The sequence below is a fragment of the Ursus americanus genome, chromosome 31, assembly GCF_024610735.1.
Source record: "Ursus americanus isolate L20-20 chromosome 31, mUrsAme1.1.p, whole genome shotgun sequence".
NCBI classification, from domain to species: Eukaryota; Metazoa; Chordata; class Mammalia; order Carnivora; family Ursidae; genus Ursus; species Ursus americanus.
The window spans coordinates 7,320,032-7,334,579 of NC_142157.1; the positions used below are offsets into that span (position 1 = coordinate 7,320,032).

The 14,548-nt window shown below is 36.1% G+C and overlaps 1 protein-coding gene across 1 annotated transcript in view; it reads right to left on the reverse strand.

The window, feature by feature from the left end:
- Positions 1-201: 201 nt before the first annotated feature.
- Positions 202-14,548, reverse strand: part of CCDC7 (coiled-coil domain containing 7) — a 337,092-nt gene continuing 322,745 nt past the window's right edge. Inside the window, exons 31-32 of the mRNA XM_087857885.1 lie at positions 2,884-3,009; positions 202-369 (exon numbers count right to left, since the gene is read on the reverse strand). Of these exons, the coding sequence (XP_087714011.1) occupies positions 245-369; positions 2,884-3,009 (251 nt within the window). The 3' untranslated portion in view covers positions 202-244. The remainder of the gene's footprint in view (positions 370-2,883; positions 3,010-14,548) is intronic.

Sequence of the window (14,548 nt, forward strand, 5' to 3'; positions counted from 1 at the left end):
TATAACCAATTTACTTGTATTGGAGGTCAGTGGGATCCATCCAGATGATTCTATTATATACAGAACCAGCAAACTCATATACATAGGGGTGTGCGTGTGTGTGTGGGTGTGTGTGAAACCATGTTTGAAGAAAGGTTTAGAAAAATATACTTGACTCATAACATTGGTTGTCTGGGGAAGGGGGTCCATAGGTTTAAGGTGATTGGTAAATAGAGACAATGGAAACATAGTATAAAGCTTTATTTCATTTTTCTTTGTATAGCAGTGATTTTTTACCTTCATAGATAGGTTTTCTAGTTGTAGAGATCACAGCAGGCAGAGTATTTGTAAGTTTAACATGTTTTTTTGAGATAGAATTTTTTGGATGCCCTAAAAAATGAAAATAACATTATTAAATTACCTTAGAAATGTCCTGATTTCGACTTTTAAAAATTTATAATAAATCTTAATCCACTTCTAAAGCACAGGTTCCTTAAATTTTTAAAAATAATTTAAAATAGCTTTACTAACACAAATATTTTCTCTCTAGTTTTTCCTTGCTGAGTATTTAATATTTATAAACAAAACCAGTAAGAGTGCAAATCCAGAAAAAGAAATAATAGAAATATTATATATAAAAATGCCTGAGGAAGAGCTTTCTTTCTTTTCAGTATTACAATAAAAAACTACTTAAACAATTAAATTGATCAATTCTCATGTAAAGTTTTTATCTTTATATAAAGCAGAACACCTTTATTTAAAAATTTTGTTATAACTACCATGAAAAATCTAGTGCTAATGGAGGCAGACATGTTTAGAAATACTATTGTTATGATACATATTTTGAACACTGTTAAAAACAAAACTATGTAATAAAGAAAATATTTTCAATATGCTCATTTCAAGAAAGATATGCTAAAATAAAAAGCAGAGTGTGGGGCATTTGGATGGTGTTTTCTCGAAGTTACTGGGAAAATTTTACTAAATTAACACATTGAGTTTCTACAATATATGCCTTACAGAGAAATAAAACATTTTGAATTCTTCCATTTCCTTAAGGCAAGTGTTTGCTTAAGAAAGGTTTATGTCATTATTTTTAGATTAAAAGTCTTGATGGTTTGATGGAGAATAAAAACATCTATGATAGATTCATTTTTATTCCATCCACAAAAGAAGCCCACTATTATTGTTCTCTTATCATGGAATAGAAATTTAGATAGTAGATTATTAAGACTATTTGTTAGTTCTTATTGTCTTCCTCTTTCTTGTTTCTTTAGGCAATATCACTGCTTGTAATTAACACCCTCATCAAAGAAAAAGCTTCAGTTTAGAAGAAAAACACTAAATTGGGGCACCTGAGTGGCTCAGTCAGTTAAGTGTCTACCTTCAGCTCAGATCATGATCCAAGGGTCCTGGGATCAAGCCCCATGTCAGTCTCCCTGCTCAGCAGGGAGTCTGCTTCTCCCTCTCCCCCGACCCTGCTCCTGCTTTCTCTCTCTTTCACTCTCTCTCATGTGTGTCCTCTCTCTCTCTCTAATAAATAAATAAATAAATAAAATATTTTTAAAAACTCAAATTATAGGTAAACTAGGAGCTAATAAAGGGAAAACAGTATTATAGGTGATATGAAGTAAGAGGTGAATCTGACATTGTCTGGCAGTTAGTAGGAAGAAGAGGATAGCTTATCTGAACATAAAGAGCATATTACAATTAATTTTTCTAATTGTACAGAAGACTTATTTGCCCAATCATGCCTTACTGCAGTTAATAGTCAAATTTATTTTATCTCTGAGTTACATATCCACAGAATGGTAAAAGGTAGCCAATGGATATAATGTTAAGATATAAAGATGCAGAGTTAGAAAGAAAAGCTGGCGAAAGTGTTGGTAGCATATATAATTATTTGGAGCTTTAGAAAATATAATAGGCCAAAGAAAAATAATCTACATTTAAAAAAACTTTCAAACTCAATATCCATAGGAAATACACTAGGGGGGTGATTATATAATGCCTCTGGAGCAATGATAAGAAATGGAGTCTGTAAATTAGTTCCTAGATATTAATGGATTAGATAGCTGGGGAGATAGTAATGAAGGGAAAGGGAAAACATACTGTTTATTTTCCTTCCAATCTACCCTCATGTTGAGTTTCTGTATTGCAGTTCCTACTTGGGATTGTACAAAAAGGGAATATATAAATCTAAAACAGAGGATTACAAGATGGGTTTATCATAATGGTGAGCAAGAAGGGAAGAATGAGTGGGACACCTGTGTGGCTCATTCAGTTAAGAATTTAGCTCAAGTCATGATCTCAGGGTCCTCAGATTGAGCCCCACACGGGGCTTCATACTCAACAGGGAGTCTACTTGAGATTCTTTCCCCCTGCCCCTCCCCCTGCTCAATGTGTGCTCTCTCTCTTTTTCTCTCCCTCAAATAAATAAATCTTAAAAAAAAAAAAAAAAGGTTGTGAAAAAAGTGGCTTTCCAACTTAGTGGTGGCAGGGAAGAAGAGCTATTCCAGGGATACTACTCATTCACTAAGAATGCATATATGTTAGATAAACTTAATCAGTGTTTATTTTCACTTACGGTTTTGCTAAACTGGTTATATGACTAAGGCTACTACGATCTGGTTATCTCCATATAATTAAAGCTTTCCTAGTTTAGGGGCGCCTGGGTGGCACAGCGGTTAAGCGTCTGCCTTCAGCTCAGGGCGTGATCCCAGTGTTCTGGGATCCAGTCCCACATCGGGCTCCTCCGCTGGGAGACTGCTTCTTCCTCTCCCACTCCCCCTGCTTGTGTTCCCTCTCTCGCTGGCTGTCTCTATCTCTGTCAAATAAATAAATAAAATCTTAAAAAAAAAAAAAAGCTTTAGTAGTTAAAAAAAAAATCACATTGTACACTACCTGAAAGTTCTTTATTCAATGAAGGAAGCTGGATGGCTTTATAAATGGTTGACCCAGCCCTAGATGTTCCAGGATTTGCTTTTGGAGGTTCAGTCACATGGGGTGAAATGGACTCATAAGGTCTTTCTGGAAATATTTAGAAAATATGTTAGCTATAAAATGGGTTACATTTGTAACTAATTTTGATACACAGTAAGTTAGTTACCAATAAAACTGAAGTAACTAAAATTTTTCTGAGGTGATTAATTTCATTAATAAAAAATATACATTAAGGATAGTTTTAGAGATCAGAGCTAAGTGAAGGAAGTCACAAAGACCACTTATTATAAATTCCTATTCTATGAAATGTTCAGTGTACAGAAATTTATAGAGACAGAAACTAGATTAGCGGATTATGGCTTGGAGTGTGAAGATTTCTTTTTCATACAATGAAAATGTTTAAAATCGAACATAATGATGGAAGCACAACTCTGTGAATGTAATAAAAACCATTGAATTTCACACTGTAAATGAATAAACTGTATGGTATGTGAATTCTATATTGATAAAGCTATTAAAATTGACATCTGACTTTCTATCACAAACAATGGAGGCCAGAAGGCAGTGGGATGACATATTTACAGTGCTGAAAGCAAAAATTCACAGCCAAGAATTTAATACCCAGAAAAATCACTATTCAAAAATAATAGATAATAGATTAAAAAAAAACACAACTAAGACTATTTGTTGTTATATTAGGAAAAGTGTCTTAAAAGAAATACTAAAGAAAGAAAATACTACAGGCTGGTAAAAAATGACATCAGGTAGTAGCTCAAATCTGCATGAAGAAATAAAAAGCATTTTAAAAGTAATTATATGGGCAACTATAAATGAAAACATATCTTTTGTAAACTCTTTTCTTCAATTAGCTGATTAAAAAAAAAAAAACACTGCCTAAAACTGTATTTCTGGGCATATAATAGAAAACTCGATTTTATTTCTATATATGAACATTGAATGATCCCAAAACTAAATTAGGAAAACAATTTATTTGTAACAACAACAAAAAAGAATAAAATATGGGGTGCCTGGGTGGCTCAGTCATTAAGCGTCTGCCTTTGGCTCAGGGCGTGATCCCAAGACCCTGGGATAGAACCCCGCATTGGGCTCCCTGCTCCGCTGGGAGCCTGCTTCTTCCTTTCCCTCTCTCATTGCCTGTCTCTCTCTCTGTCAAATAAATAAATAAATAAATAAATAAATAAATAAATAAAATCTTTTAAAAAAGAATAGTAATGAATTTAACAGAGGGGCAAAACTTGTACTGAAAGTTACAAAACACTGTAGAGAGAAATTAAAGACAATATAAATAAAAATAAATTCAATGTTCATAAAATAGAACTACTTATTCATTTGAAATATGATTGACATACCACTGTATTAGTTTTAGTAGACAACTTAATAATTGATATAAGTGAGTTCTGGAGTCTCCCATGTCACCATCTTGAACCAGAACTCTTAGAACACTCATATTTTTAAGATGGCAATTCTTCTCAAATTGATAAACAGATTCAATATAATCCTTATCAGTACTTCAGGAGCATTTTTTTTTCAAAAATTAACAACCTGAAACTAAAATTTATATGAAATGCAAAAGACTTAGAATAGCCAAAACCATTTGTAAAAGATGAATAACACTATAGAGACTTCATTTTTCAATTATAAAATTTACTATAAACTTTGTTATCAAAACAGTATGGTAATACCACAGTGATAGACAAATAGGTCTAAGGAACAGAGCCAAGACTCCAGTAGTAAACTCTTATAATTATAGCTAATAATAGTTACCAAGGCAGTTCAATGGAAACTGGATTCTCTTTTCACAAATGATTGCTCTGGCAATCGGATAGACACTTGCAAAAAGATGAACCCGAAACTTTATTTCTCGTTATATACAAAATTTCACTCAAAATAAATCACATACCTAAATGTAATAGTGATACTATAAAACTCTTAGAAAAAATAGAAAATCTTGAGATCTTAAATAGGCAATGATTTTTTAGATACAAGTTTAAAAGTATGATCCATAAAAGAAAAATTAATAAATTGGACTTCATCAAAATTCAAAACTTTTGACTGCCATTAAGAAAGTTAAGACAAGCTGTAGACTGAAAGGAAATATTTGCAAATCATGTATCCAATGAAGAATTTGTGTCCAGAATATTTAAAGAACTCTTAAAATTTTAAGAACTTAAAAAACAAAACTTTTACAAACAGGCAAAAAATTTTAAAGACATTTTACCAAAGAAATACGCAAGTGGCTAATAAACACATGAAAAGAAGCCCAAAATCATTTTTTTCAGGGAAATGTAAGTATAAACCACAATGAAATGTCATTTCATATCCGACAGAATGTCTATAATCCAAAGGACAGATAATAGCCATGTGATGGCAAGGATGGGAAGAAATAAAAGCCTTCATACCTTGTGAGTATGAGATAAAATGGCAAAGCCACTTTTGAAAACAGTTTGGCATTTTTTAAAAAAATAAACATAAGTTTACCATACAACACAGCAACTCTACTCCTAGGTATCTACCTAAGAGAAATGAAAATTTGTCTTCACAAAGACCAACATGGGAATATTCAGAGGAGCATTCCTTATAGCCAAAAAGTGAAATGAGCCCCAGAGTCCATCAGCCTGAATGGATAAAGAATCTGAGCTACAGCCACACAAGAGAATACTATTCAGCAATAAAAGGAATGAACTATGATACATGTTACTATATGGGCAAACCTCAAAACCATGCTTACTGAAAGAAGCTACACAGAAAACACCATGTGTTGTATGATTCCATTCATGTGACATGTCCAGAAAAGGTAAATTGATAGACACAAAAAGCAGGTTAGTGGTTGCCTGGGACTGGAAGTGGGAACTAACTTAACTAAACTATCATTAGGGATTTTGCAGGAATGGTGAAAATGTTCTAAAACCGAGATAAGATGGTGACTGCAGACCGAGGTAAATGTACTAAAATCCTTGACTCATACCCTGACTCATATAATTAAGATGGGGCAAATTTTCTGATATGCAATTTATGCCTCATTGAAGTGTTTAAAAAAATAATTGCTAATCTGTACCTCTCTGAGGAACAAATTACCAATTAGGGTACAATGTTTATGCAGCTGTTTGTGTCTTTAGCCTTAAAGTATCCACTCAAAGCACTCTTTTCCAGGTACTTCAAGCTGCTCATTTTTCTCTAACTCTGACAGTAAGGTTATGTCATTCATTTATTTTTGGTTTTTTTTTTCTAGCTTTATTGAGATGTATTTGACATATAATGTAAGTTTGAGGTGTACAATGTGCTGGTTAGCACACTTACATATTGCAAAATAATTACCGCCACAGCATTAGCTAATTCCTCTATTACATCACGTAATTACCATATCTTTTTTGTAGTGAGAATATTTAACACTTAGGATAATTTAGTTAGTTAAAGTTCTAGCAACTTTCAAGCATATAATACAGTACTGTTAACTGTAATCATCATGATGCATATTAGATCCCCAGAACTTGTTCATCTTCTACCTGGAAGTTTATATACTTTGACCAACATTTCCCCCTTTCCCCCAACCAATTTTTGGTAACCACCGTTCTACTCTCTGTTTCTATGAGTTCAGCTTTTTTTTAGATTCCACATGTAAGTGGGATCGTATTGTATATGTCTTTCTCTTTCTGACTTGTTTCACTTTAGCATAATTCCTTCAAGGCCCATCCGTGTTGTTGCAAATAGCAGGATTTCCTTCTTTTTGATAGCTGAATAGTATTCTATTATATATATATATATATATATATATATATATATATATATATATATATAAAGTTCTATTATGTACATTATATTTTGTATACAGATAATATATAATTATATTTTTATATATATTTCTAGTATTACATATATTATAATAAAAGTTATTTTGAATTCTTTACAGGGTAAATTTTAGATCTCTGTGTCTTTGGGTTTGGTACTGGAAAATTATTGTCATCCTTTGGTGGTGTCCTGTTTCCTTGATTTTTCATATTCCTTGGAGCTTTGTGTTTCTGTCTTACATGTGAAGTAGCAGTCACTTCCTCCAGTCTTTACTAACTGCCTTCAGGAAGGAACTGCCTTTCATCAGCCCTGCTAGAAATCCTGAGGCTTTCTGGGACCTTGAATGCACATACCTGCTCCATACTTACTGCTCCCTCTTGTGGCAGAATTCTTAAGCTTGTGTATTTTCTCTGGATCCGGCATCACACCAGGCCAAGTGTGGACACCCTCCCTTTTGTTTTCTCTGAGGTGGCACCACAGCTCAAGGTATGGTTTCTCTCTGGCCCACAGAACCTGGCTTACTTTCTGCAAGTGCTCACTAGATGTCCACCAAAGCTTGCTGTCACTAGCACTCTCAGGAGCATGCACATGGAGCTGGCTGCAGAGTTGGGGGAGGTGTGGGTGAGATCGGCCTGTTGCTGGGGATGCCCACAAGCCAGTTGCTGGATTCTACATGTGAGGCTTTCCCAGCAGCCCATGGGTAGGCTTCCTGATGGAGTCCAAGCACAGCAGAAGCCACGTCCCTTTAATGCTCTCTGAGAATCATATCTGTCACTCTTCTGATCTAATCTCATCCCAAAATTTAGTACTCTAGATGCTTGGTGGTGTCCTGCACAGCTAGGAAAGCCTGGTACTCACTCACCTACTCTCTCTTCCCTGCAAAGGGGGACATCATGGAATGAGAACTTGGCCCTAGCTGTACCACCTTGGGGGATGTGTGGTGCAGGCGAAGTCAAATTGTACCTCTTATCCAATCCAATGTGTTCAAACTCATTTTTTTGCTCCAACGAAATACTGAAACTTCTTATCTGGAAACCTGGACTTCCACAAAGCTTTCTTGTCTATGGGTGACTACTCACTGTTCTCCAGGTGCTCCCTGACTATGACCAAGAGGGGTTGGAGCCATTCATGAGCTACTGCAGAGTCCACAGCCAAGATGGAGGTTTGGCTGCCTATTACCCAATGCACAGGTGGGCAAGGCTTTTCCAGGTCCATTGGTGTATGATGCTGGATCCCACAACCTCTACAAAGGCACTTTTGTTCATGGATGGGTGCAAAATTTTTGTTGTTGAGAAAAGGGGAAGGGGGCACAAACAAGGGACATCTTATGTTATTGAGATGTTGATATCAATTGTTATACATTTGTAATAGTTCCTTATGTCCAGTGTGCATTTCATCCTAGGATATCCCAACATCCTGGTTCATTTCTTTTTTGCATGCATATTTTTATTGAGAAAATTACAATATAATTAAAATATAATATAATTGAATGATGGAAAAGACAACCTGATTGTATCCGTCATTTACTGCTATGTGCCTCTGCTTGTTGTGTTTTTTCTTTGCCACCTTTCCGTAAGGGACTGGCTACTGTGGGACCTATCCTTGTATCGCTACTGTATTCTGCATGTGTGTATGTGTGTTTTGCAGGAAATCACATCATAGGAGCTGCCTCTGAAAATGATTATAGATCACAAAATTGTGATCTCTGGCCCTAATGCCAAATTCTAATATGAATTTGTGGGGTTCTGGGAAGAGCACATGCATTTTGCATGGGGGGATATCAAGAATATTGGCAACCGAAGGGAACATTGTGGTGGATTGGTTTCAATAATGGCCTCAATGTATTCTTTTTCCCCCCTAAGATTTATTTATTTATATATATATTTATTTATTTGAGAAAGAGAGAGACAGCAAGAAAGCATAAGCAGGGGGAGTGGCGGAGGGAGAGGGAGAAGCAGGCTCTCCATCGAGCACGGAGCCCAATGTGGGACTCGATCCCAGGTCCCTGGGATCATGACCTGAGCTGAAGGCAGACGCTCAACCGCCTGAGCCACCCGGGCGCCCCAAGCCTCCAATGTATTGTTGACTACTGGTATTCATATCCTCCCATACAATTCTGGTCTTGGCTATATGACTTTAGTAAACGGAACAAAAGCAAACAGATATAAGCAGAGACTTCAAATGTTTCTACAATGCTTGTACAATGGGCTTGCTCACATGTTGCTCTAAGAACCTGAGGTTACAACATGTAGACTCTTAAGCTAATCAGCTGGATGATGAGACACAAGGGGCCAAGTCACCTTTTGTGTCACTTCAAAAGTTTGTTTCCTCTTAGCTCCCAAACCATCCTTCCATAGTTGCTTTGTGGTACTGGATGCAGGACTCTGATAACCACATTCTTGCTTTGCCAGGTAACTCCAAATTAGGGTTATGCACATAAGGCACGCTAGAGAGAGACTGCAAGTTTGGAGGAGAAACAAGGGCTTTACTTCCTTCATTTGGCAACCATTGGGCTTCCTGAGAGCTTCATGTCTCTTTTCAGTTCCTGTGAACATCATCCCAGCAAGGTTTCTTTATCCCAGGAGCTAGAAGTTCTTTCCATGACATAAACGGTCTGCCGTTTTCTCAACATTTGCAAAACCAGTTTTATTTAAACCTTCACCAGCTGAGACACTAGCAATGTCCCTTCTTCAGAAGGATGTCTGAGACCCCTCCTGAAAAATCAGAGATACTAGCACCAGCCAAGCTGCGTCTTCTACTCAGAGGTCTTCATCAGCCCTAGGAGTAGCAACTTCCTCCTAACATTCCTCCATGTTATCTCAGAATTCTTTTACGTGTTGTTACCTCGTTTATAACTTTATAGTTAGTTAATGAGTTTTTATACTTTTGCTCTGTTTTCAAACAACTAGTGAGGTTTTTATCTTTTGGTGAGCCCCAACTATATATCCCCATTGCCCCAAACAACAGCTAGCCAATTGCCAGACATGTGAGTGAAGCCATTGACCACAAGGTGACCAAAGATGCATAAGTCAGCCAGCCAAAACCAGTCCACATTGCTAACTCCCAAATCGTGAACTCTAAATCCTGAACTCCTGTTTTAAGCTAAATAGTTTTTGGGTAATTATGCAGTAAAAGGACACTAACAAATATGGAAAAAAAGTAAAGATTTAGATATGATTTAATAACTCAGATGGGCATAAATTAAACAAACAAAACATCCACCTGTATGGCTGATGGTTATGCAGAGGAAAGTATTTTTTTCCTCCACAATTGCTGGGCAAAATGTTAATTTTAATATTCTTTTAGGAAAGCAATCTGGAAGTATCTTTTAACATTAAAAAATCCTAGGAATTTCCCAAAGAAATGTAAGTATCAATAGATAAGAATGCATGTTCATGGGCACATTTTCCAGTGGTGAAAAGCTAAACCTTTAATAGAAGAATGATTAAATAAAGAATTCTATACTGAGAAATATTATACAGCTAATAAAAGTATAAATTAAAGCCATTTCATTTTCAGGCTTACAAGGATTTACCTAAAATACTTCCGAATAAAAAGAGGAAAAATGAGTAAAATGCAAAGCCATACTAAACAACCACTATAGGGGCGCCTGGGTGGCTCAGTCGTTAAGCGTCTGCGTTCGGCTCGGGACATGATCCCAGAGTCCTGGGATCAAGCCCCACATCGGGCTCCCTGCTCTGCTGGGAACCTGCTTCTTCCTCTCCCCCTCCCCCTCCTTGTGTTCCCTCTCTCACTGGCTGTCTCTCTCTGTGTCAAATGAATAAATAAAATCTTAAAAGAAATCACTATAAGTAACTATATACTTATTTTATACATAAATCTATCATCTATCTATCATCTATCTATCTATCTATCTATCTATCTATCATCTATCATCTGTTTTTTTTTACCTTGATTGTCAAAGGGTGATAAAGTGATCACTTTCGTTGGGAATTTATTCATTATGATGTTCTTCGGAAGTAAATCTTGATGATGTGAAAAAATATTTTTGTCCTTAAATAAATTCATTCCTACAATAAAATTTTTTTTTAAATTAGATGAAGACTCTGAATATTCATACACTACTCTCCAAATACCATGTACTAGTCTTTATTTATATGTTTGTAATGTTTTCTTACCAGATTTTATTGAGTGGCCACTTGTTCATTGTTCTAGTTTATACAAACTCTTTGATCATTTTCTCTTCCTTGTCTTTATTCTGTGTTCATTGTTAGCATCTTTTTTTTTGTAGCTCATTGAGTATACTTACTATACAGAAATTGCACGTATTTAATGCATATACATTTTGATATGTTTAGACATACGCGTAAGCCTGCAATACCATCACCACAATCAAGATAATAAAAATATCCATCACCTCCAAAAGCCTTCTCTTGTTTTCTTCTTAGGTATGTGGTAAGAACAGTTAGCACAAATACTCCCCCCTTAATGATTTTTAAGTACACAACACTGTATTTATAACTGTAGGCATGATGTTGTACAGAAGATCTCTAGAACTTACTCATCTACGTAACTGTAACTTTATACCAACTGAAAAACTACCTGTTTCTTTCTACCCCCAGCCTCTGGAAGCCCCTGTGAGTGGCTTCATTCTCTGCTTCTGTGTGTTTGACTCTTTTTAAATTTATTTTTAAGTTTATTTTTATTTTATTTTTTATTGAAGTATAACTAAGATATAATGTTATATTAGTTTCAGGTGTACAATATGATTCAACAATTCTATACATTACTGAGTACTCATCTTGGTAAGTGTATTTTTAATCCCTTTTATCTCTTTTACATTTCATATAAATGGATTATGCATTGTTTCTCCTGTGACTGGCTTATTTCACTTAGCATTAATGTCTTCCAGGCTCATCCACGTTGTGGCATATGCAAGGATTTCCTCCCTTTCCAATACTGAATAATATTCCATTGTATGTCTAAGCCACATGTTCATTTCATTTTACCCAGCTTTACTGAGATATAATCGACATAGAGCACTGTATGTTTAAGGGTATAATGCAGTGATTTGATACATGTATGTATTATGAAAGGATTATAGTAACAAGTTAAAACCTACATCACTTCATGTAACTATTTATTTTGTGCTGAGAATACTGAGGATCTACTTTCCTGGCAACCTTCAAGTATATAATACAGTATGGTTGGTTATAGTTATCACACTGTACATTAAATCCTAGAATTTGCTCATCTTATAACTGGAAGTTTGTACACTTTGACCAACATCTCTCCATTTCCTTCACCCTTCGGCCCCTGGTAACCAACATTCTACTCTCTGCTTCTATGAATTCAGCTTTTTAGATTCTACATGTGAGTGAAAGCACACAAATATCTCACTTATTTTGTTTATAATAAGACCTCAAGCTCCATCCACTTAATCACAAATGACAGGATTTCCTTCTTTTTTATGCTGAATAATATCCCATTGTATATTTTATACAACATTTTCTCTATAAGAAGAGCAAGACTCTTCTTTTCAAAATCCAAATCATACAGACCTGCACCTCACCAAGTTTCCTGGTGAGATTATGCTACTGTCTTGTCTCTGCAGATAAGCATACCTGCTGGTTGGGACTACTACTTTGGTACTGCAGGTAGGAACTCAGTCTGTCAGGGTCTGAGTGATGGTTTTTGCAGGGACTTCCTTCCTTCCCTGTCACAGATTCCCAGTGGTCAAGTTCCATGGATTACCGCACAATCCCCATTACATGAGACCGAGTGGGGGCTCCCAAGAGATGACACACAATGCTAAAGCAGCCAGATGTCCATCTTGGGTTCTCTTTTCCAGCTGAAGAAACTGGGGGCTCAGGGGAAATTTCTCACTGTGGTGCTCCAATGGGCATGGGGGAGGGGCAATATGGTCAGTGTGTAGCCACTTCTCCTACCTTTCTAATGCAGTCTGTCTTGGTCTCTGTGATGTGGAGAGGGGGTGCTTCAGCTTTATCCTTCTGTTCTACGATTTTTCTCAAGGGTGTCCTGTCCATGAATAGATTTTAGTTTTTCTTCTTGTTTGGGGGAGTACAGTCAGGAATGACCTATGTTACAATTTTTGTGTGCTATTCCTCCTTCCACCTTTTACGTTTTTGATGTCATAATTTACCTTTGTTTATTTTGTGTATCTATTAACAAATTACTGTGGCTGTAGATATTTTTAATACTTTTCTCCTTTAATCTTTATGGTAGAGTTAAGTAGTTAATATGTTATCATACTGCAGTATTAGAGTATTCTGAATTTAGATATTTGTCTTTACTAGTGTGTTATGTGTTTACATATCACATGACAGCTAGTGTCCTTTCATTTCAGCTTGAAGAACTTTCAGCATTTCTTGTAAGGCAGTTCCAGTGGCAATGAACTCACTTAGCTTCTCTTTCTTTTTGAGCCTTATTTCACCTTCATTTCTAGTGGACAACTTTGCCTGGTGAAGTATTCTTTTTGTTTTTGTTTTTTTTTCAACACTTGAATATATCATCCCACTCTTTTTGGCCTGCAAAGTTTTCGCAGAGATTGCTTCTAAGGCCAAAGAGGATTCCCCAAGAATGAGATAAATATTTTCCTCTTGCTGCTTTTATAATTCTCTCTTTGTATTTGATTTTAGACAGTTTTATTATAATGTATATTGGCAAACATTGTTGTGGATTGAAATTTTGCAGTGATTTCTTAGCTTTTGAATTTGGATATTCAAATATCTCCCCAGATTTGGGAAATTCTCAGCCATTAATTCTTTCCATAAGCTCTGCCCTTCTCTTCTTCTGGGATTCCAATCATTCATATGTTAGATTATTGGTGTTCCATAGTTCATACAGTCTTCATTTTTTAAAATTTCCTCTTCTTTGTAAAATTTCAATACTGTCTTCTACTTTACAAATATTTTCTTCCGCTGGGTCTGCTATCAACTCTGGAATTTCTCTTTGATTCTTCCTTATGATCTCTCTCTCTCTGTTAAACTTCTCATTTTGTTTGTGTATTCTTTTCTTGCTTTTGTTGAGCTGACTTTCTGTATTTTCTTGTAGCTCGCTGAGCTTCCTTAAAACAGCTATTTTGAATTCTTTACCAGTTAAATTGCAAATCTCCATTTCTCTGGTGCTATTGGAAAATTAATGTATTTCTTGCATGGTACTATGTTTCCTTGATTTTTCATGTTCCTTGATGTCCTCTCCATTTTCATTACATTTAAAAAAGTAGTCACCTCCTCCAGGTTTACTGACTGGCTTCCAGAGAGAAATCCCTTCTTTCAGCCCTGCTAGGAATTCTGATGTCTTTTCAGAACTTTTCTATGGGTATGCCTGCTCCACACTTCTTGTTTTGGGTTTTTTTGTTTGTTTGTTTGTTTGTTTGTTTGTTTTTGTGGCAGAACTCTTAAGCCTTTCTGTGCTGTAAAGACAGGTTGGTTGCTGAGAACCTCCCTTTTGTTTTCTTTATAGCAGTGCTGAGTGCTCAAGTTTATGGTTTCTTCCCGGTCAGCTTTCTGGGGGTGTTTACTGTCTGTCAAAGTTCACTCTTATTGTTGTTGGGAGCATGCACAGGGAGTCAGCCACAAGGTGGAGTTTGTGTGCATGAGACACATGGAATATTGGAGGTGCCTGTGGACCAGTTTTAGGGACTCCACAGGTGAAGGGTTTTCAGCAGCTGTAGGCCTCCTGATGGAGTCCTTTGACACATTTAGGAGTCACATCCTTTTTATATATTCAATTCTGAGCCTTGGTTGCTATTCATTCTCTCAGCCACTCTCTGACCTCAAGGGTCATGCAACTTATGACTCAGTTCTCTGGATGAGACAAGAGAGAAATGGGTCTT